Here is a 22,247-nt window from a genome sequence, read left to right on the forward strand (position 1 = left end):
TCTCTCTCTCTCTCTCTCTCCCCCCTCCATAAGCTCAAATTTTAGGGCAGAACACACTAATATTTGCAGCCAGTAAAAGAACAAAGATGAAATAGAAGTACTATTGTTACTGGGAAATGTGGAGAAGCAAATGAACCTGGTCCATATTTTTCTGCTGTAAATTTTTGCAAAAGCACAATCATTGCTACATGGGTATGAAGAGAAAGGAATTCGGTGGTGGTTCTGGACATAACAAGTAGATATTACCAAATGAAAGTGGAATAGAGAAATTGAAGAATAGCTGAGCAATACGGAGACTCCGACTTGAACTTGAAGCCTTATCTGAGGGATTGGAGGATATAAAGGATAAATGCACTCACAAAGTACAGAGTTTAAGAAAGATGATTGCGATATGGAAAACCGAAAAGGGAGACGACCATGATGAGCAAGAAATGATATACTTGGGTTAGGTCTCAAAAACAATTTGGGTCGGTGATCAGATTTAGACCATGGCCACAGGGAGTGTAAAGTATGTGGCAGAGGATGGCATAAGAAGTGACAGTCAAAAAACTGAAAGGTGTACTTGTGAATAAGTAAGCCGTTTGGATACAAGATTATCCAAACAGGATAGTAGGAGAGCGATAATAGGAATTATTTTTTGGATATAAGACAGATGACAAGATTCATAAAAACAAATAGATACATTATAAAGACCTAGTAAGCCTAAGAAATCAAAGAAAATGGTTCACATGTCTTGAATGTCATGCATCACTATACTTCGTTATATGACTTCCTTAACTTTTACCTCAAAAGGAAAGGAAAAGAGATCGAAAAAAAAAAAAAAAAAAAAAAAAAGGAAGAGAGAAAAAACATGCAAGTTATCACACAGGATAGCTGAGATGATCCTATTCCTAATACCATCAGTTCTTTGAAAATAGCTTATTGTTTAAATTTTCTCTTTGAGGGCTGGTGAGATGGCTCAGTGGACTAAGCACCACCTACTTAGGCAAGCGCAGGGACCAGGGTTCGATTCACAACACCATATGGTGCACTGTCCCAGCCCCCAGACGCACTGAGCCAGCTACTGAGCCCTGGCATGGTGGAGCAGGCCTGTAATCCCAGTGCTGGGGAGGCTGAAAACAGGAGAATCACTAAGAGTCTGAGCTGCGTAGTAAGACCCTGTACCAAATACATTAAAAAATAAGTAGGTAAATAAATAGATAAATAAAATTCTCACTGTGACTAATTCTATAGTTACTATCTGTAAATTGAGCAACTATATCGAAGACAACAATGTACAACACAAAAACCATGGTTGAATACCTCTCATCTTGTTCTTCTAAATGTGTACCATTTCTAACATCCTATGAATTATTATATTTTCTTTAAAATAAATTAAAAAAAAGTAAAAAGGTTAAGAAAAAATTAAGAGTTATTGAAAGCAAGTGTTAATGTTCAATTATTGGTCCAATCTTGCATATCTATATGTGTTAATCTGAGTCAGGTTTAGTGATAAAAATATATACTGTAACAGCCATCATTAATCTGCTATTTTAGTTTTGAAACTGTACATAGGTATTGTTGTATGTTGTTCTATTTCTGTTTTTGTTTTTGCTTTCTTTTTTTGTTTTTACTCTTTAAAAATAAAATTAAATTAAATTTGAAAAACAAACATTTCACCTCAAACAACTGAAATATTCAAAGCTCCTTAACAATAAGTTTTTAGATTTTTACTGCTTTGTTATTAACTTGCCAATAAACCTAACAGAATCAAGCCCCTACTTAAAACTTACTGTTTCATGTAAAATTAGATATTTAATTGTACAGGCTGTATAAAGGCATTTGAAATTCATCCTAGGGTAACTATGGAATGACTGAGGGATTTTAAGCAGGTTTGGAGATATGCATCATATTAATCTCTTTAGCTGAAGCATAAGAACGGATTACTGACAGGCAAGTTGAGTGTAGGGAGACTGTTGTAGTACAATACTCTGAGCTAGAAAGAACAAAATCAACAGGTTATAGAGATTTTTAAAGACTCACTATAGACTAGCATAAGGAGCACATGGAAGAAGAATAAGGAAAGGAAAAAAATCAGCAAAGAAGCACACAGGATATCAGGTCTGACCATTTCAGAGAAAGGTAAGTGCTCCCTCCCCTACTATGAGCTTTCTGTTTCCCTTGTCATCCTGCAGGTTTCTATGCCCAGCTTCCACTGATGCATTCAGATATGAAGAAAAGTACTTACCAAATGGCACAGTGTTATAAAAAAAAAAAATCAAAGATCTTATCATATTCCTCAGAAGAGATGTTGGTTTTATTTATTTATTTAATTTATTAATATTTTTGGTACAGAGTCTCTCTATGCAGCTCAGACTCGGAGTGATCCTCCTGTTTTCAGCCTCCCCAGCACTGGAATTATAGTCATATGCTGCCACACCCAGACTCATTCACCAGCTCAGTGCATTTGTGGATGGGAACAATGCCGCATGTGGTACCAGGAATAGAACCCCAGTCCCTGTGCTTGCCTAAACAGGCGCTTAGTCTGCTGATATATCTTGCTGTCCCTAGATACCGGTTTTCATATATTCATTTATTTTCCAGAAATTAACACAATTCCCATGTATGATATGGTCAATGCATAGAATTTTGACTATTATTGCTTTTGTGGATATCAAAATTATTAAAATATTTTTCAAGCAATTTTTACTTTTTTATTTGGCAGAAATCTTTTTATTTATTTATTTATCTATCTATTTATTTATTTATTTATTTATTTATTTATTTTTGGCAGAACCAGGGATTGAACTCAGGCCCTTGTGCTTATCAGGCAAGTGCTTATTCTACTGAGCTATCTCCCTGGCCCCCAGAAATCTTATTATAAAAGCCTTGTGCTGATCTTTTTTTTTTAATAGCTCAGTAATACTCCATTGTGTAAAAAAAATGCCACATCTTTTTTAATCCATTTCTCAGTTGATGGGCATTTAGGTTGTTTCCAAGATTTAGCTCCGACAAATCGTGCTGCTATAAACAGGGGTGCACATATATCGCTGTGGTATTGTGTTTTCAGTTCTTCTGAGAAAAATACCCAGGAGAGGAATAGCTGGATTAAAAGGGACCTCATTAGAAATCGTAGTTTCTATTTTTTTTAAACTATTTTTATTATCTTTAAAAAAATGAATCTTTTCTTACAAGCTTCAGTTAAATTACACATATATTCAATTATAATTTATGTTAAAGTCAGTTATAGTATATTATATCATATTACATATGCATATTTTCCTATCTATATATGCATAAACATAGCAAATAAAAATAATCTCCTTCAATGGATGCTTTTGCAAGTGACTTCCTTAAAAATGATTTTTCCAAACACTTGGATAAGCCTTCTGGCTTTGTACTTTGACAAAATCTGATGTTATTGTTACCATTTTAGGAAGAGCCAAATGTGCATCATCTATCTGACTCAGTCATCCTTATTTATTCAGCTCCTCTGGTTAAAAATGTCATTGGTCATTAGTTTAAGGAAAATCTTTTAAATAAAAGCAATAGGTTCTTTAGGCTGTGACATTGTTTTTTTTTCTCTTCAAAGCCACTGACCTAAAGAAATGGTCATGACTCTTGAAATACTTCTGTTCAACCATTTATTTCTTTGTCTCTTTTTAAGCATTTTTTAAAAAATGTACATCTATAACTGAAATAGAAATAATCTGTAACATAGTTCTTGAGGTAAAACAGGCCAAGTGAATGGGCAAAAGTTATCACTTGCTCAATTAATCCTGAATGCTTTAGATTCAGGATTTATTTCAGTCACACAAATGATAGGGATTTAATTAGAAAATAAATTATCCTATTATCTGTAACTACCTTGAGCTTAATTTCCCTTACAAATTCTTATTTTACTCTTCCTAGATGAAAAATATCTCTTCTGTGGGAAAGTTGTAGAGAAAACACAGTTTCTATTGTATTTACTCCATAATGTTTCTATTCCATGATTGATTCAAACTAGCACTATCCTTTTCATGTTGTTTTCCTTCTTCTAAATAGATCGAGTGTATCTAAGTATAGCCCAAAGAAAGCGTTTAAGTTTCCCGAGCTTTGTTTTTCCTAGCAAAGTTCAGATCCATTTTGGCTTCTGTTCTTTGTATCTTATTATTATTTCGGTTCAGGGAATTCTTCTGATTGCCTTTGGTTGAAGCTCAGCAGGGTTACAAGTGATCGGATGGCAAAACAATGGCAGCTCACTGCAGGTACAAAAGGAACACCATAGAGTCTAAGTAGAAAACAGGGACACACTTCCCCAGGAAAATGGGGAGAACACTTGGTTTAAATTCTAAACTATTCTACTTATTAGATCCTTTGGGGTAGTTGCCCAGGATAGTTCACCCGGTAGCTGTGTCTACTAAATGGACCCCTGACCATAAGATGCGGATTCAAGCACAAACACCTGCTTCCTAAGAACACTGCAGAGATCATAATTTCTTATTGTTAAACTTTTAGATGCACCCTGGTTCTTCTGTTTCAGGAATTTGTGAGAGACTCTGATACTATATTAAGGAGTCATCCCTTAGGTTTTATCTAAATGGAGCCCATTTCTAGAGTGTGGCTCCAAAATAGATCTGGGGACGTGAGTGCTGGTTTTTACCTTTCATGTACATAGCACTACTTAGATAGGAAAATGTGTTCAGCGAATATTTTCCCATGTCTTACAAAAAACTTCTGAGCCACAATTTATCTATAAATTTAATTTGACATGCAGGCACTTAATAAATATTTATTAAAGGAACGAATGTCATGGAGAGTTTGTGATACCTTTAAGTATGAATATTTACAGTGACATTTATTTTACTTAAGAGATATACACACTCTGAGCCTCCCAAATGCCAAAGATTAAAACTGCAGACTCTCAAAACACATTAAAGATTATGCATGGAAGGAGACCCTGAGGATTGTGATGGGAATAAATTAACTAAATCTATAGAGCTTCACTTTTATGTCTTTGAAGTTCTAGCACACAGATTCATTGGTGGTGATTAGCTGTGACTGCCACACTCACAGGATAAAGCTGCCTCTCTGGAGAGAGAGCTGCTGATGGCTGATCTGGGATGTTAATTTCATTTTAATGATGTTGAAAAAAATAGATTCCAATATGAAGCCAGTGTTCATTTACTGGTGCTACCCATGCAGGAGAAAGGAGAAAATTCTAGTATATAATAATATATTACCAACATTCTATATAAAAATTGATAATGATAAATTGCTCAGATATTAAATTTTGTATGCTGTTTCTCAATATTAATATTCAGAAAAGATTTCAGCATGCATATGTTTTACTAAAACAAATTATTGTCAAAAAGGAAGGAGAAGAACATTAACACATAAAAATTAAGCTAAGAGGGCCGGCCAAATAGCTCAGCAGATTAAAGCACCTGCAAACAGGCGCAGGGGCCAGGGATTCAATCCCCAGGCCCACTGTGCCAGCCCCACCCCCTGAGCACACTGAGACAGCAATTGAGACTGTGTGTGGTGTTGTGCACCTGTAATCCCAGCTCTTGGGAGGCTGTAAACAGGTGGATAACTACAAGTCTGATCTAGTAGTAGTGAGATCCTGAATACCCTGTAGACCCTTCCCTAAAATACCAAAAAAAAAAAAAAAAAAAAAAAAATTAAGCTAAGGATGTTATAACTCATATTTGAGAACATAAGGAACTCCCCACATTTTGTCAGTTTCAATATGTTCCCTTCCTAGGTAAGATCAGGAAAGTTAAAGTTATAGTTTCCTCTTTGCCCTCATTAGCTTCTATAAATATGAGGTGCGATTAAAAAGCATGATATAGGAACTGGGGCGATAGCTCAACAATCTAAGCCCTTGCTTGGCAAGCACAAGTATCTAGGTTTGATCCTCAGTACTGAAGGATGTGCTGGCCCTGCTTCAAGTCTGCCACTGAAACCAGGTGTGGTAGCGCATGCCTGTAATTCCAGCACTAGGGAGGTGAAACAGAAGGATCGTTTTGAGTCCGAGCTGTGTAGCGAGACTCTGTACCTTATAAATAAATAAAAGATTATTTTTTAAAGTGTGATATATGAAGTATGATAAAAATATGGTCAACATTTACATTTAAAAACATATTACAGTAAAACACACACTGCCTTTCAACTCCCTCTAAATACTTCTCCTCACTTTAAACACACTTATCCCATCATTCCAGCCAGTTTCTGAAGCAGTTCTGGAAGTGCTCCATGTGAGTGTCTTCAGTTGAACTATGCCTGCTGTTTCAGTGCCTGAATTAATTGCAAATGTTTACCTCTCAAGGTCATTTTTACTTTGGAGAAGAGCCAGAAGTCTCAAGGTACCAGATCCACTGAATAGAACCCTTCAAGACACACTGCAATCCTTTTCTTAGCCCACCTTTCTGTTGTATGGTTACTCCGCAGCAGAATTCACTATTGCTTTAAAAATCTCTCCCATTGACACTCACCAAAGAGGACTTACAGAATAGTTTCAGAGAGTGTCAAGAAGGATCGCCAAAGTGTATTTGAAGGAAGGTACAGTACTGGGAGGGGAGTTAATAACAATGTAGCTTTTACTGTAATATTTTTAATGTAGCTCCTAGGAATATATTTTGATCACTACACACACGCATTTTGGAATCAAAGATCAATCTTTAACAACCATTAACAACAGTGGTTTTTACACTAACAACCATGCAGATGAAAAATAAATGTAAAAAATGAGATATAGTTTTAAATAGACAAATACTTATGACACTTCCACATTCCACAGATTAGCCCAAAAATTCTGAAAAAATTTATATACAAAGAAAAAGGATGGTGAAATTTGACATGTATACAGAAGAATGGCAATGAATTCACACTAGATTTAACCTGATGTAACAAGAGCAGCAACTTCAGAGTTCTGAGGGAACATTATTTTACACCAGTAGTTCTACACTTTGGAATATTATCAATTAATTTTGGTGCCAAATGTATTTTCAGATCTCTAACAGCCCAAGAAATTTCCCACTTTCCCTACTGCCCTATATTTGCATTTCTAAAGATGGTGATAGGAAAAACTGGCAGCTAAATACATCCCAAAGAAAGAGGGCAGTAAGAAAACTAATAAGATAACGTAGGGGCAGGGAAACAGTTCAGTAGAATAAGCACTTGCCTGGTAAGGGCCTGAGTTCAATCCCTGGTTCCTCAAAAAAATAAATAAATAAATAAATAAAAAATAAAAAAAGATAAAAATGCAAATAACACCAAGAACTTCAAAAATTGTTTCTCAGGCAAAGATGTTAAGGATGCAAAATTTCCCTTACATAATACTTGTTGCTTCTACAGTAATAAATTTTGAAAATGATATTACAATTTTTTTTTAATGTTGAAGTAGCTGTGAATCTTAGAAGGCTGTACCACCAGATCTGTTTCAGGCACTCTATTTTAGGAAGCATGGCCCGCCCTTACCATCTGTCTTGGGAAGCACCTCCCTCCCCTCTTGCACACTATATGCAAAAGCTCTATTCTAGCTGCCTTAACGGTAACTAGACTGAGAGTTTGATCTCTAATTACTTGGAACTTTTGCTTATCATGAAATAAATTGGGTACTTATCAAGGAAGAGAGTTTCTATTCATTGGGCCCTAAGATCCCCAAATCAAGACTCTAAGTAAAATTTTGGGAAGGTGAATTTCATTCAGAAATTGACATTTTTGTGCACATCTGTAACCCCAGCTGTTGTGGAGCCTGAAGCAGGAGAGCTGCAGGCTCAGGCTCAGACTAGGCAATTTACCTAGACCCAATCTCAAAATGAAAATGAAAAGGGATGGACATGCAGCTCTTTGTGAAAGTGCTGGATTTAATTCCAAATAATCCCTCATTGCTCTGACCACCCTGCAGACAAATGACATTTTTGTTCAGCTAGCTTATGTAGGGTTTTTGTCCTATAATAACTTTAATCTTCTATACAGTTGTTTTTAGTTTTGTGGTTAGTATTAAAAAATCATCCTGAGCAGGTAGTTTAAGGTCATAAAAATAAGCTGGAGAAAAGAAATGATAGATAACAAAAGAGAAGAGGGGAGATTCTGAGGCCCAGTTATATTTTATGTCAGTCTAAGATGTTTAATTTTGCTAAAGAACAAAAGGAGCCTGGAATCCAGAAAAATAGTAGATGATTAAAAAAAAAAAAAGTTCTGGGAGTCAGGATTCAGTACTGGGATGCTATCTATACTAGGTGATCACAGAATAAAACCAGTCAGATTTGAAAGGGGGCGGCCAAAAATATACATGTGAATTCCAAAATGAGTTGTAGTTTGACACAATTATTTGAGGGTATTGTCTATGCTCTAGAGAGGACTGCTGGAAAAATGTGTATGGCTGACAGTTTAAAAAGAAAACAAAGCCATGGTGTGTGATCATAAAGGCAAACCAATTTGAGCAACTCTAAATAGGCTTAAGCTTAAGTTGGGGGCTGGGGAGATGGCTCAGTAGAATAAGCACTTCCCTGGCAAGTGCAAGGGCCTGAGTTCAATCCCCGGTCCCGCCAAAAAAAAAAAAAAAAGAAAAAAAGAAAAAAAGAAAAAGAAAAAGAAAAAAAAAATAGAAGAAGAAAAAATAAAAGCTTAAGTTGGCTGTACTTCTGGTGAAAGCACAGCATTATATGCTATCCTACAGGAAGAAAAGGGTAGAGAGGTTTATCTTGGCAAATAACTGCAGAAGATTCGGACTATGGACTTGCTATTTGCTATCATGGGACAACAGAAAGAACTGTAAGCAAAACTGTTGCCTAGACCAGCAATAAAGAAAAGTAGAAACGAAGTAAGAGCACAGATTTAGGCAAGTTAAATGTGCTCAATGAGAAAAGTACCCCAAATGAGACATGTCTTTGAGACTGCCAACGTTAAAAATTTCTAAACTTTGAAAGAATTTGAAATCTTTCAAATGCTCTCCGAAACTATCTTCCCCATATGGTATTTTTGTGATGTACCATAATTAACTTCTCTAGAGAAGATTTGTCCCAATTAAATTTAAAGTCACAGATTGACAATTGTGGATATCTGTTATCTCAACAAACTGAAAATAAGATTTTTCTCTAACTCTGCTTATACCCATAGACAATAGTAAGCTCTGATATGAGTTTGGGATGGTGAACATAGGTTTAACTTAAAATATGATGACCTCAAACATCATTTACTCATCCAGTGGAAAAGATACAGAAATGACAGGCAACGATAGTAATTACAACTACTGGTGGACAACATATGATGTCAAGTATTTTGAAAGCGTTCATTATTTTTTTGCCTTAAGTTTTTTCAATAAAAGTCTTAAAATGATTTTCATTTTCCAAAAAAGCCAACAGAAAAGAATAAGAAACTTCATTTGAAGCATAATGAAAAACAAAAAACATATGTTTTTAAAAAATTGAGCTTAAATGAAATTTTACATATGAGAAAATTTGAGAATGAGCTACAATATTTATTAATAATTAAGAATGACAAAATTTGATAAAATAAATTTTGATACCATATTATTTATTTATTTACTTCTGTATTTTAGGGAAGGGTCTACAGGATCTCATTACTAGATCAGACCTGTAGTGATCCACCTGCTAAGAACCTCCCAAGAGCTGGGATTAGAGGTGCGTTCCACCACACCACACCCAGTCTCAGTTGCCATCTCAATGTACCCCGGGGGCGGGGCAGGCACAGCAGGCCTGGGGACTGAACTCCCAGCCCCTGTGACTGTTTGCAGGTACCTTAGTCCATTGAGCTATTTGACCTATTTGGCCGGCCTTTAATACCTTATAATTTAAAAATAATTTATCTTGCAGATCTGCGTGTGCTGGTGCACACCTATAATCCCAGTGCTGGGGAAGCTGAAAGAAGAGGATCACTAAGAGTCTGAACTGCAAGGTGAAACCTTAAACCAAATACACAAAAATTAAATGGAAAAAGAAAAAAAAAAAGAACACAGTATCTTGTATATCTAATAAAAGTCATTTGAAAACTTATCACTTTCTAATATTCCCCAAAAAAGGACAGATTTGGGTAAATTTCGAATAAGAGTTAGCTTATTTGTGTTTCAGAAGCACCAATGGTATTTTACACTGGTAGAGTTCTTGGCGTGGAACAACTAATAAAAGGGAAATATTTTTATATTTTCTTTTTTTTATTTTAGGGAAAGGTATTTTAGAGTGTTCAGGGTCTCACTACTAGATCCAACTCATAGTGATAAGCCTGTTTACAGCCTCCCAAGTTCTAGGATTACAGGTGCGCGCCACCACACCAGTCTCAATTGCTATCTCAGCACGCCCCGGGGGCAGGTCCAGCATTTTCTTTGAATAACTCTGCCTTATCTTCCTGGCTTCTTTAATTCAAATACATTTATGCTACAGGATATAATTGTAGTAAGAAATGCTTGCTATTGTTGACTTATAGAAAATTATTGTTTTATATTAAAAATAAGTATTCTATTTAACACATTTTCCAATTGTACTTTGTAAAATTTATTGCAAATTCTTTTTTAAAAAAGTCAAGCAAGGTACACTTGAAGTACAGAACTGAAAATAAGTTCTCACTGTAAGAGTATATAGAATGTGAGAAATAATTATTTAAAATTAATATTAGTTGGGGCCGGGCAGATGGCTCAGTAGATTAAGTGTTTGCCTGGCAAGCGCAAGGGCCTGAGTTCAATCCCCAGTTCTGCCAAAAAAAATTAAATAAATAAAAATTAAAAAATAAAATTAATATTAGTGAACAATGTGAAAACTGAATAAAACATTAAGTGTTTAATTTTGGCTCACTGTGAAGTCAGATTTTTTTTTCCTGTTAAAGGGGTGATTTAACTTGATCCCATCAATAATTAACAAGCTACTTAGTACATGTCTCCATGTCAGCCTTGGACACAGTTGTGAAAGGTGTTCAGATGGCCATTTTGAAAGATTTCTTGGTGGAAGAAATGAGAATTAACTTTAGAGGGACAGGTGCTATGCCCACTATCCAGCCTGGGTTTTAAGTTTTCATATACCTTTAGATATAAAGTAAAAGATTCAACAAATATTTACAACTTTGTGATTAAAGAACATTTTGTAAATGAATATTTTCTCCATAAATAATCATCAAATGAAACATAACATTCTCTGGCACAACTAAATAAGACTTAGATATTCAAAACAGAATATGATATCTAAATATAGTTTTCAGTGATCAGTAACAGAAGATGATATATTTATTATTCAACATGACTGCACATTTAATTATATTCAGGAAATAGTGTTCTCAAATGTCATTTTTCAAAGTATTCCTGTTAAATCTGACTGTATCTAATTTTAATAAGTAGTAAAATACTAATAAATAAGCTGCTCTGCAACTTTTAAGTATATAACTCTTCTTCTTAGCAAATATCTGCCCAGAAAGTAAGAGGACAAAATGTGAGATAAATTGAGTAGTCTATATGCTACAATCATGGAAACGTCTGTTACAAAATTGTGAATAGCGAAATTTTTGTTCTTAGGAAACAGAAACTGCAACAAAATGTGATAAATATTTGGGAGAAAAGAAAAGAAGTGATTGACCAGGGGATTGTGGAACTGAGGAATTATTTTGCTTTTGTTTTTAAAGAGCCTGTTCTACGGGTGCTATTTTATCAGTGAAAAAAAATGTTACTATGTGTCTTAAAATATGTTATTGACGAACGCGCTTGCTTTCCAACATCTGCTGAGACTCAAAATGTGCCAATTTTGCAAGTCATTTAAATATTCCATATCATATGTGAATGAAAAGATACACTATCAGTTTCCTGACAGATGCAAAACAATCTGCTGTGAGTTAAAATAAGTTTAATTTTAGATAGAGAAATGTTTCTCCTCTTAAATATGCTACTATAAAAGTAGATGCTAGTAATCATAAGAGCAAGCACAAAGCTAGATGGACTACTTGCTGTACCACTTCAGTATTGAATTTAATGTCTAACAGCTATTCCATATTTTTAAAACTAAAGTACTTAACATATACTTGAGTTTTGAAATAAACACCATCTTAGGAGAAATGTTTTATTTTACCACAAGCTGAAAAATGTTATGCTTATTTTAATCTGTAGCTTATTATTGTCGGAATCATGAGCACTTAATTGTCTTCTGTAATACCAGGAAAATACTGGTTTTGTTTAGTTGTTTTGTTTTTAATTGCTCTCTTCTTAATTCTCTGAAAACAGTGATTAGGAAGAAATAAAAGTTAGAAAAAGGAGGAAAAATGTCTCCAAACCTACTTTTTTTTAAGTCTCCTGTCCTTCTCGGCTTGTGTGCCAAGTTTGCCTAACCCCAGAGATTCCTGAGCTGCAGCTTCGGTCTCCATGAAGCCTCCTGGGAAGAAGTAAATATTCAGATTTAGTTACATACATTGCATCAGTGCTGAAATTAAAGTCTTAAAATCTTATTCGAGCAAGTGTTTAATATTACATTTTTTGCATTGCCCTAAATCTCCGTACATAATGAACATAACATAACATGGTTACATAAATAAACAAATACAAAGAGAATGAAAAATACATGAGTAGCTATTGATGTTTCCAGCAATTGTTCAATAATGAATGTGGAAAATTATAGATGTGTCTTGCATTCTGAAAAACCCTTGGATATGCAGTTCTTGAAGTTCAAGTTCAATTTTTCTACTTTTCTTATTAAAAATAGGAGCGAATAACTGTGTAGGGAATTAGATTTGTTTGCTTATTTAACATAAAGTATTTGCTATATCTTACACACAGTGACATATATGGTAATTCACTGCACAGAATTCATGTATGTTGTCATTTCCAAGATTCAAGAATGGTAGACATTTCCTGTCTTCCGAACATTCTTCATCTGCCACTCCTGGAGCTTTCTTCTCTTCTTCTACTTAACTCTTACAAACTTTTCCATAAACATAAATGCAAGAATTTCCTATGTTCTGGGAAGGTTTTTTTCTCTCTAAACTTTAAAATACCTTGGAAAAAAAGATAAGACTTCCAAGATCTTTTATCTAACAGGTCAAAAATTATTTGAATTAATATCAGCATTATTAGTTCAGAAAGTGCAATTTGTACATATAGCCATATAATGAAAAGGAAGGAAACATCTTACGTGCATCCTAGAAAATGTTTTATTCTTAATTACTCAATTCCAGACCCCTAAATGTATAGCTGACTCATAAGTCACCTGTTATCAACAGAGATCTTGATTCTGTGTTCTTCTTCATTGATATTTGGTCTTTATGCGAAACATGAAGTTAAACTAAATGAAGGGAATGAACTGAATTGAGTGAACTAATGTATAAATTGGTAAACAAGACCTACTGCAGAGAATTTTCACTCATTGCAATGGACACTTTCTATTCAACATTTGCAAAACTTGGCAATGTTATGGTTCTTTATCAGAATGAAATAGCAAATTTTGCTGCTACACTTTTTCATAATTCATTTTAGCAAAGAATTTATAACACTGAATTCTATTACTTTTATAATCTTGATATCAATAAGTTAATTTCATTGCTGATAATTCTGTTACTGAACTAAATAATTAAAAAGAAAGTTCTTTTTAATTGATTTCTATCAAGATTGAACTCAGGGATATGGAGTTAGAGGACCAAATCTCACTGTATTCATTATGCATACGTGCAACTAATGGTGAAATTTTTATTATGAAAGATTATCACTGTTGCTCTTAATAGGAAAGCTATTTACTGACTGACGAAAATATTCTTGAGAAACAGCTTTCTTTTTTTGCCATTTTTTATTTTATAAAGAGTATAAAACAGTACTAAAACAAAAATTACAAGTGATACAGAATTTCTCTTAACAAAATTCACAGTATTGGAATTTCACAGTATTTGTTGTTGTGTTCAGTGTTGTCCTGCAACCAGTTATTCATATTAACAGATATATGTATGCAAAAATTGGAAGAAAGAAAAAAAGAAATATATAAGAAATTGAGAGGAGAAAAAGGAGAAACAATTGAAAAAGGAGACAAAACATTATCTGCTCCTTTCCACAGACCAGCAAAAATCCATAGTAAAGTTGTCCAAACCATCCTGCTTACACGCATAGTATATCTCTTTCCCCCACTCCCTCCCTTGTCCTTCTCCTCAGCTCAGTAACTCTTTCCTTTTGAATAAGCTCATTCTGTCTTCTGAGTACCTATTTTAACTTTCAGATTCCATTTTCTCTTTCAGTTTCTCACACTATCACAGTTTTAAATATGAAAATATTTTACTATGAATAGTGAGCAAGATTTATTCATTTTATTCTCATCTGTACGCTGGCTTCACCATATATCCATAAATTATGTAAGTAACAATAAAACATTCTCTTGAAATGGAAATGAATGATTCACTTCAAAGTTATAAAATTCTCCATCAGTCCATATGGCTCCACTGGAGACTAATGAAACAGACCTATTAAGTAAATGATGAAGTATTTTCAACTACCAGGTGGTTGGATTAATTAGGATTTTTTATTTTTTAACAAAGGAAAATTTAAATTATAGCTTAATTACTTTTAGCAACACATTTTAATTTAAAAAAAAACTTTTTAAACTTAAATCTCCAGAAGCAAAAGGAAAGTTGTAGGAGTATTTTGTGAATCAAACTACACATTAGAATTATCTTCTATTAAGAATAAAAATATGAAGATTTAAAAAATGCTTACTACTTTGAGATCCAATTGTTTTTGTGGCAAATGAGGTAATATATGATTGGGTTGTGTTTTGCTTAAAAATGCCAAGTCTAAAATGGCACTCAAGTCACTTGAGGATGGTATCCTCAACCAACAGCAAAAGTCCCTACACTCTGTTAGCCCAGATAACACATATGTACTACTTGATACACTGTGTCAACTTGAGAAGTTTAGAAGTTTAATTGAGTAATTCAGCAGGGAGCCAGTGTTCTTCGTAAATATCCTCACTCTGTGCAAGAGGAGGGCATGGACATTCTGTGAGTTCTACACCCCACTCCAGGGTAGCCTGCTTACAATATAAGGAAAGGAGAGAGGCAGCTGCTGGGGCTCCTGCCTTTGCTCTTTGCTGTTTTCGGTCCTCCTGAAGTGCTGCTTTCTGCCATGTGCCATTCTGCCCTAGATCCAACTGAGTATGGACTGAAATCTAAAAAAAACTGTGAGCTAAATAAACCTTTCCTTTGTTAATTCTGGGTGTTTGGTACTTTGTCGCAGACACAAGAAAAAAGTAACTAACTGAGACAGTGTGAAAGCCACTGTTTGCTAGCACTCACTCAACTGCCCAATGAGCTTCAGATTCATCTTTCCAAAAACCCAGGCAATAAACTACAGAGGATGACCCCAGTCAAAAAGCTTAAGAGATTCTTTGACTCCAAGGGTGATTACTAACATGACAAGAATCTGTCCCTTTCTTATCAGTCATCAGTGGGGTTCTTTAGCCACTACTGAGCACTTGACATGTGGCCAGGCCAAATAAGCTCTCAGGTTTTGAAAATGCTGCACCAACAATTGCCTTCTTAATTCACAACTTCATAGTGATCACATGTTGAAATGATTATATTTGATATATATTTGGTTAAGTAAAATATATTATTAAACCCATTTCAATTGTTCTTTTCATTTTTCCAAAGCAGTTATTAGAAACGTGATATTTACATATGAGGCTCAAATTTGTGGTTTATGTGAATGCCTTACAGCATTAGATACCAGTGATTCTTATCTGGTGTCTCTCAAGGAAAATATAATTTTTGCTATACAATGTTTGGCTATTGTATTGCCTAGGAAATGTAATTACTATGTATCAGGCAAAAGACAATACTGAATATTCCAATAAGTAGAGAATCTTGTAGCTTGTCCTTACAATGGCAAGAGCACCTATTATGGGACATACTGGTCTAAGAAAGCTAGAAATTATTCATTCTAGTATGTAGTTCACTAAGAAAGTGTGTGAAAAAGGCATAGTTAAACTAACTTTTTTTCATGGCAAGAGGGCAGGCTGGAAAGACTTGCGTGCCATGATTTGGTAATTGCATAATAAATTGCTGGTCACCTTGTTGCCTGCCTTGTGGCTGCGCATCTGCAAGCCTGTGCTTGGGCCATTGTGGAGTTTTCTGCTCTATCACTCAGGCACATGTTACTTTGTTAAGCCTTTGAAAACTATTAACCATTTGAGGTCGAATCATTCCTAAGGCATGAGGGGCCCAGACAAGCAACTTTTAATGGCTCCCTTTCTACATAAACAATTTGATTCACCCCCAAATCAGTAGGGTCAATAATCTAGTGATCCAATCTCATATTACCTTCCATCAAGAGGTAGCAAGCAATCCACTTTCCAAGCCTTCTTTTGTTGGATCTAGGATCAGATTACTGGCCCAGAATGACACTAGAGGCAAGCTGGTACATCCCTACACCCTTGGGCATTTGTTCCATATAACACATGGGGTAGAGTGTCAGGAGGAAACCTACATGGGTTAGTTGGATTAGACTGTCTGGATAGCATGGTCTCTTGGCTGTCCCAGGGTCTTAAATGGAGCCAGGAACTTTTCTATCCTTTTGGTTAACAGAGCCACAGAAGTTCAAGAGATGCCTTGCTTGGAGGCACTGCCAGCTTTGACTTTCCCCAAACATCAGAGAGTCTTTAAAAATTTCAAAAGAAAGTACTGGAAAGTCTAGGGCTTTCTTTAGGCCACAGTATTTAAGGATGGATTCCCACATGTTCATATTTAAGAAGGGCATTAGTTGAAGGCATGTATGCATTTGGCTTGTAAAAGCAAATATCTTCACATTCCCCAGTTCTTAGATTGCCTTCCAAACCATCTCATGTGGGTCCTTGGTATATAGGTCTTTAGTAATTTCTTCCAAAACCAAGAGTGCAAGTTCTGTGCCTTTCTACCTAGCAGAGAGCTCTGTTCTTGTATTGAAAGGAAGGTCTACATCTGGAGAAATTAATGTAGTAGCTTCATCTTCTTTTGCTGATCTCTATGCAGCATTCTTTCACCCCACTCAGTTTAGTTAGTATGTACACATAAAAAAGCTATAAATTGCTATGTAATCCCATGTATGTTGGTCTGTTATCTATCTGTGGGGATAGATAATAAAGTTTATAAAGTGTATAAAATAACCACATTTCTGACTCAAGTAAATACTGCCTACTTCAAACCAAGATCTTTTTCCATGCATATAATGATTTTTTTTCTAATGGGTACTGTGTGGCGTTCACATTTTCTATGTTGGCTCCCTAACATCAAAAAAACCTACAAGTTTGGGCAAAAGCCAGTAGAGCTCCCCAAAGTTTATGTGTAAAAAGATAATTGCTAAATAATGCTTGTGCAATGTTAGTATTGTTTTGTCACTGTGAAATTACTTTAGCCCTTATGCTTGCTACTATAGGTCAATGGGCTCAGAAAATCATAAAACCATAAAGGAAAGAGAACTGCAATTTGGCATGCAAAGCAAAAGAAAACAAAACTCTTTAAAATATACCACTTCTTAGACTGGCCAAATAGCTCAGTAGATTAAAGTTCCTGCATGTAGGCTCAGGGGCCAGGAGTTCGATCCCTGGGCCTGCCATGCCAGTCCTGCCCCCCAGAGTGCACTGAGAGGGCAAGTGAGACTAGGCATGGTGGCGCTCGCCTGTAATCCAAGCTCTTGGGAGGCTGGAAACAGGTGGATCACTACTAGTCCAAACTAGTAATGAGACCCTGACCACCCTGCATACCCTTCCCTAAAATAAAAATAAATGAATATAAATATAAATATACATTTATTTATATTTTATATACATAAATAAAATATAACACTTCTTAAATGAATTGAAATAACATTTTCTAAAACAGCATTTTAAGGAAACATTTCAGCTAAAACAAAAATTTACTTAATAATGTGTATTTGTCTGTAGTTGGAGATTATGCTTTCTCAAAATCAACATCTTTTTGGTTCTTACTATGAATTTCATAGTTCTACTGTATTTGGCTCTATTGGATTGTTCCTTTGTTCTTCAATGTTTCTGTATTTTAGATTTCTGTTCTAGTTTTGCAACATTTTACTCTATTCACTGTTAATATCAGCTAGATTGAGCATGAGTTTTGCGTTCTTTTTATTCATTGTCATTATTATTAGGATACTCTGAGGATCTGGAGAGCTGCTGTTTCTCAGGTGTTAAGTGCATGAGTATGTCGAGGGTACACTGTGCAGAGGATTCCTGCAAAAACAGTCCGTAGTTGAATATATGTGTCTGTTTTCTGTTATGTTTCCCCTGCTCTCCTAGGCCAGCAGCCCCCCTCGGAGCATGGCTCTTACTTGGTCTGGAGCTCATCATTTCAGTTTGAATACTTGACTCTGCTGCTTCGCTCATTTAGCTCTGTGCAGTCCCTGCTCCCAGGTGTCAGCTCCCATCTCCCTTTCTGGAGCCTCAGCAGCCCGTGATCTGGCTCACTCTACTCTAAATACTTTTTTTTTTTTTTTTTTTTTTTTTTTTAGGACTGGGGATTAAACTCAGGCCCTTGTGCTTGCCAAGGAAGCACTTATTCCACTGAGCCATCTCCCCAGCAAAATACTAATCATTTCCTCTGCATGATAACGGGGTTTTACATTCCTGACCCCAGAGTACCTTCCCTAACCATAGAAAAGACTCCAGCTTCTTTTCTGTCACCTAGCCCCCTGGAATTTATTCCCAACATGGCACCAATGTCCCTTTATCAGAACTTCTAAGTCCTGTAGGCAAACTGCATGTAAATGTTCCTAGTGAACTCAAACACATCCGGAGAGAAGAAAGCTAATAACCTCATCTCACTATAAATATGCTGTCTGTATCTTCTACTAGAAAATTAATTAATTAATTAATTAATGTATTTGGTTATCACAGGATCTCACTATACAGCTCAGACTCATAGTGATCCTCCTCTTTTTCAGGCCCCCCAGCTCTGGGATGTCAGGCTTGCCTTGTCACACCCAGGCAGCTCAGCGTGGCTGGCTCAGCCCATCCTGCGGGTAGGGCCGGTGCAGCGCCAGGATGGAGCTGTGGTCCCTGTACTTGCCTAAACTTGCCTAAGCAGGAGCTTTAGTTCACTGAGCTATCTCACCGGCCCTATTATTTATTTTTTAACTTGTCTCTTTTAACCATCTTCTTGGATTTCTATTTACTTTTTCATGAATGCATGTGTAGCTCCTCAAGAAATTCAGAATTTTCAGAAATAATTTTATTTTATTTTTTAAATTTTATTTATGTGTGTGTGTGTGTGTGTGTGGCCAGCTTAGCCCACCAGGGGGTGGGGCTGGCTGGCATGTGGTGCTGGGGGATTGAATCGCGGTCCCTGTGCTTTGCTTAGCTTAGCTTGTTCTAAGTAGGTGCTTTAGACCACTGAGTCATCTCACCAGCCCAATAATTTTATTTTAAATTCCTTTAATTCCCAAACCTGTTTGGGTTTGGAGCTTAATTAGATATTTCCTGATTGAAAAAACCCTGAAAGTCTATTACCTGGAGGACAAGAAGGGGAAGTAACAGCTAGGAGCAGCCACCAATCAGAATTCCACAGTAAACTGAGTAAAATTATCTCATTTATTATAAAGTATGGAATGTAAACCAAAGAACTTAAAAACAAAACACTCAGACCCTGTAAATTTAAAGACCCAATCCAAAATGGGCATGTGCAATACAGACACACAAACAGCAAACAAATATATGAAAAAATGTTCACCATCAGTGGTCATTTGAGAAATGCAGATTAAAAAACACTGAGATTCCATCTCACTCTACAAAGAATGGTTTTCGCCAAAAAATAAACCAATAGTAAATGTTGGCATGGCTGAGGGGGGAAAGAATGATCTTTAGGTATTTTCTAGAATGTTGAAATATCTTCCAGCTCTAAAAATCTCTCTTCAGAAATTTTAAAATATAAATCTAATTCCATAAGCCATAATTCATACAGTATGATGAATCAAAAGAAGAGCTCTGGACAAATGGCTTCAATGTTGACATTTCACAGAGTCTATTATGAAGCTTGCAGAAGATTTTAAAGTTCATCTAATCCAAATATTTTAAATGATTTGATAGCCTTAACACAATTCTTTATAACTTTTCTTTGCTTATCCCTGCTGGCAATTCAGTTCATGACCCCTTAAGCTGAATACTTTATAAATACTTCTGATACTGGATTTATCTTTCTTAGAGTGAGATGAAGTTTTCCTTTCTAAAACATGAACACTCTAGTTTTGTGTCTTCACTCAACCATAAGAGGACTAATACTTCTTCGACAGAGAATTTCTTTAAATTTTTGGAACCTGGTTGGTAGACAAGAGGAATTAATGTGTCCATTTATCTATCCGTACCTCACAGATTTCAGTACTCCACTAAGCCTGATACTATCCTCCAGCCTGTCTCCAAGGTAACAAATACTTCTAAAAGTGTAGTAATCTGGGGCCAGCGAGATAGCTCAGTAGAATAAGCACTTGCCTGGCAAGCACGAGGGCCTGAGTTCAATCCCTGGTTCCGCAAAAAAAAAAAGTAATCATAGTGGATATCTTTGCATTATTATCTTACTATGGCATGGTAAAATGGAAAAGTTGTTTTCATCTCCTATAGTGCTTGGAGCTACAAAATTGATGCAAATTTATTGATCATAGTGACTGTAGAGTCAGATGAAACCAAAAACTTCCTTTTATTGAAAAATCCTCCCAGGAACTCTACTTTTAGATGGGATTACTTAGGATTCTCCTTACCTCACTTTTTTACATAGCCTTTGGAGGTAATCTTAATTTTCTCTCTTATGATTCCCAACCATTTCAGTAATCTATTTCCTGATACTTGCACTGTTGAAATGCTTACGTCCAGGGACTGGTAACTGTGTGGACAAAAGATAGGAGTCCTAGGCTTCTTGCTCAAAGCTTGGAGTTGATGTCACTCCACTTATCAATGCTGTAAGGCAAAGCTTACTTAAGCAGTTATAAATTCTGCATAATTCTTCCACCAGTCAGACACACTTGACATTTTTTCTGAGTCACAGTTTGCGGCTGCTTTTGCTAATCATTTTCTGAGTAACTTTGTCAAGGAAACAAAAGAGCTTAGTCTGACATGGTTATTTTTAGCATAGCTTATTTTCTTGGTTTCAAAGTAGGTTAATGCCTTCAGACAAACTAAAAGTCAAGCTGGTTAGGATTTCAATTACTTATGCATAATCACTGATATTAGGGCTCAAAACCGCTGGTCCTGACAGGACAGATAACGCAGAAGAAAAATTTTTCTGAGACAGAAATATTCCAGTCTTTTGTTTTATTTTAAATGTAGATGTTTTGTATCTGTACAGGTCATACATCTTACTAAACCTTCTTTATGTCAACAGCCATGCTTCAGCCATCTTCCTAAAGTTCATGGTTGGTACACTGTACTTAACCCATGCTCAATGGTTTTTATTCAAAGGAGGAATAAGTAAATGATTTTTGGATTACTCATTCTTTTCATTTTACCCTCAAAATGTCCTTATGTTGTTTGGGCTTTAATGCTTTCTTATTTATTCCTCTTTTCTAAAAATTATTTTATAATTTTCCTTTCAACGTGGCCAGTATTTCCCATTATAAGTTTATTTTGACGAATTCTTAGCATGGCTTTATACATCTGCACCATTTTCATGAACCTATAATGTGTATGTTTGTCTTTCTAACTTTCACAACAAAGTGTTTTAAAATGTTTTTGGTGGAGAAATGTCATTTCATTTATATTGTTTCCTTCTTAAATTCACCTGATCATAAAATATGATGCTGAGCATATTACCACTCTCTTAAATTGTTTAGTTTGTATCCAGCCTTCTTTGTCAAACAAACTTCTGTATTAGGATTGAACTTGCTTGGAGAGTTTTGTAGTGAAGTGTAGGAACGATGGTGTCAAACATTTAACAGATAAACCTCCCCTTCCCCCCAAAAAGTGTGGATAATTCACTGAATCTAAAATGATAAGGATAAGGAGAGAAGAAAGATAAGTCACTCTCTGGAGATGACGACAGGATCAAATGATGACTTTTAAAATATATATTAGAAATTTATATTTTAAAGAATATGACTATTGATCACTAATAGAAATATGAGTTATGCATTGCCTCTGGATGTATAAGTCAGTGGTGTGGTAGTTCAGGGTCACTGGACATGCAAAGTGCTAACAAGATGCGGTTATATTCCGGATTTTTTCAAGAAAGATACCAGGAGTAATAAAACCATTGTTTTTAGATCCTTCAATGAAATTATAGAACCTATTTGTATAACTTTTCAGCATGGAAGTTGAGAGGCACAGAGAAAATGAAAATTA

At 35.5% G+C, this 22,247-nt stretch overlaps 1 protein-coding gene across 1 annotated transcript in view; it reads right to left on the minus strand.

Annotated features, from left to right (window-relative positions):
- The window catches only part of Ppfia2 (PTPRF interacting protein alpha 2), a 536,445-nt gene that overhangs the window by 45,121 nt on the left and 469,077 nt on the right, over window positions 1-22,247 (minus strand). The window contains exon 19 of the mRNA XM_023717819.1: window positions 12,239-12,332. Coding sequence (XP_023573587.1) covers window positions 12,239-12,332 — 94 coding nt within the window. The remainder of the gene's footprint in view (window positions 1-12,238; window positions 12,333-22,247) is intronic.

Source organism: Octodon degus, unplaced genomic scaffold (assembly GCF_000260255.1).
Source record: "Octodon degus isolate 3935 unplaced genomic scaffold, OctDeg1.0 scaffold00004, whole genome shotgun sequence".
Classification (NCBI taxonomy): Eukaryota; Metazoa; Chordata; class Mammalia; order Rodentia; family Octodontidae; genus Octodon; species Octodon degus.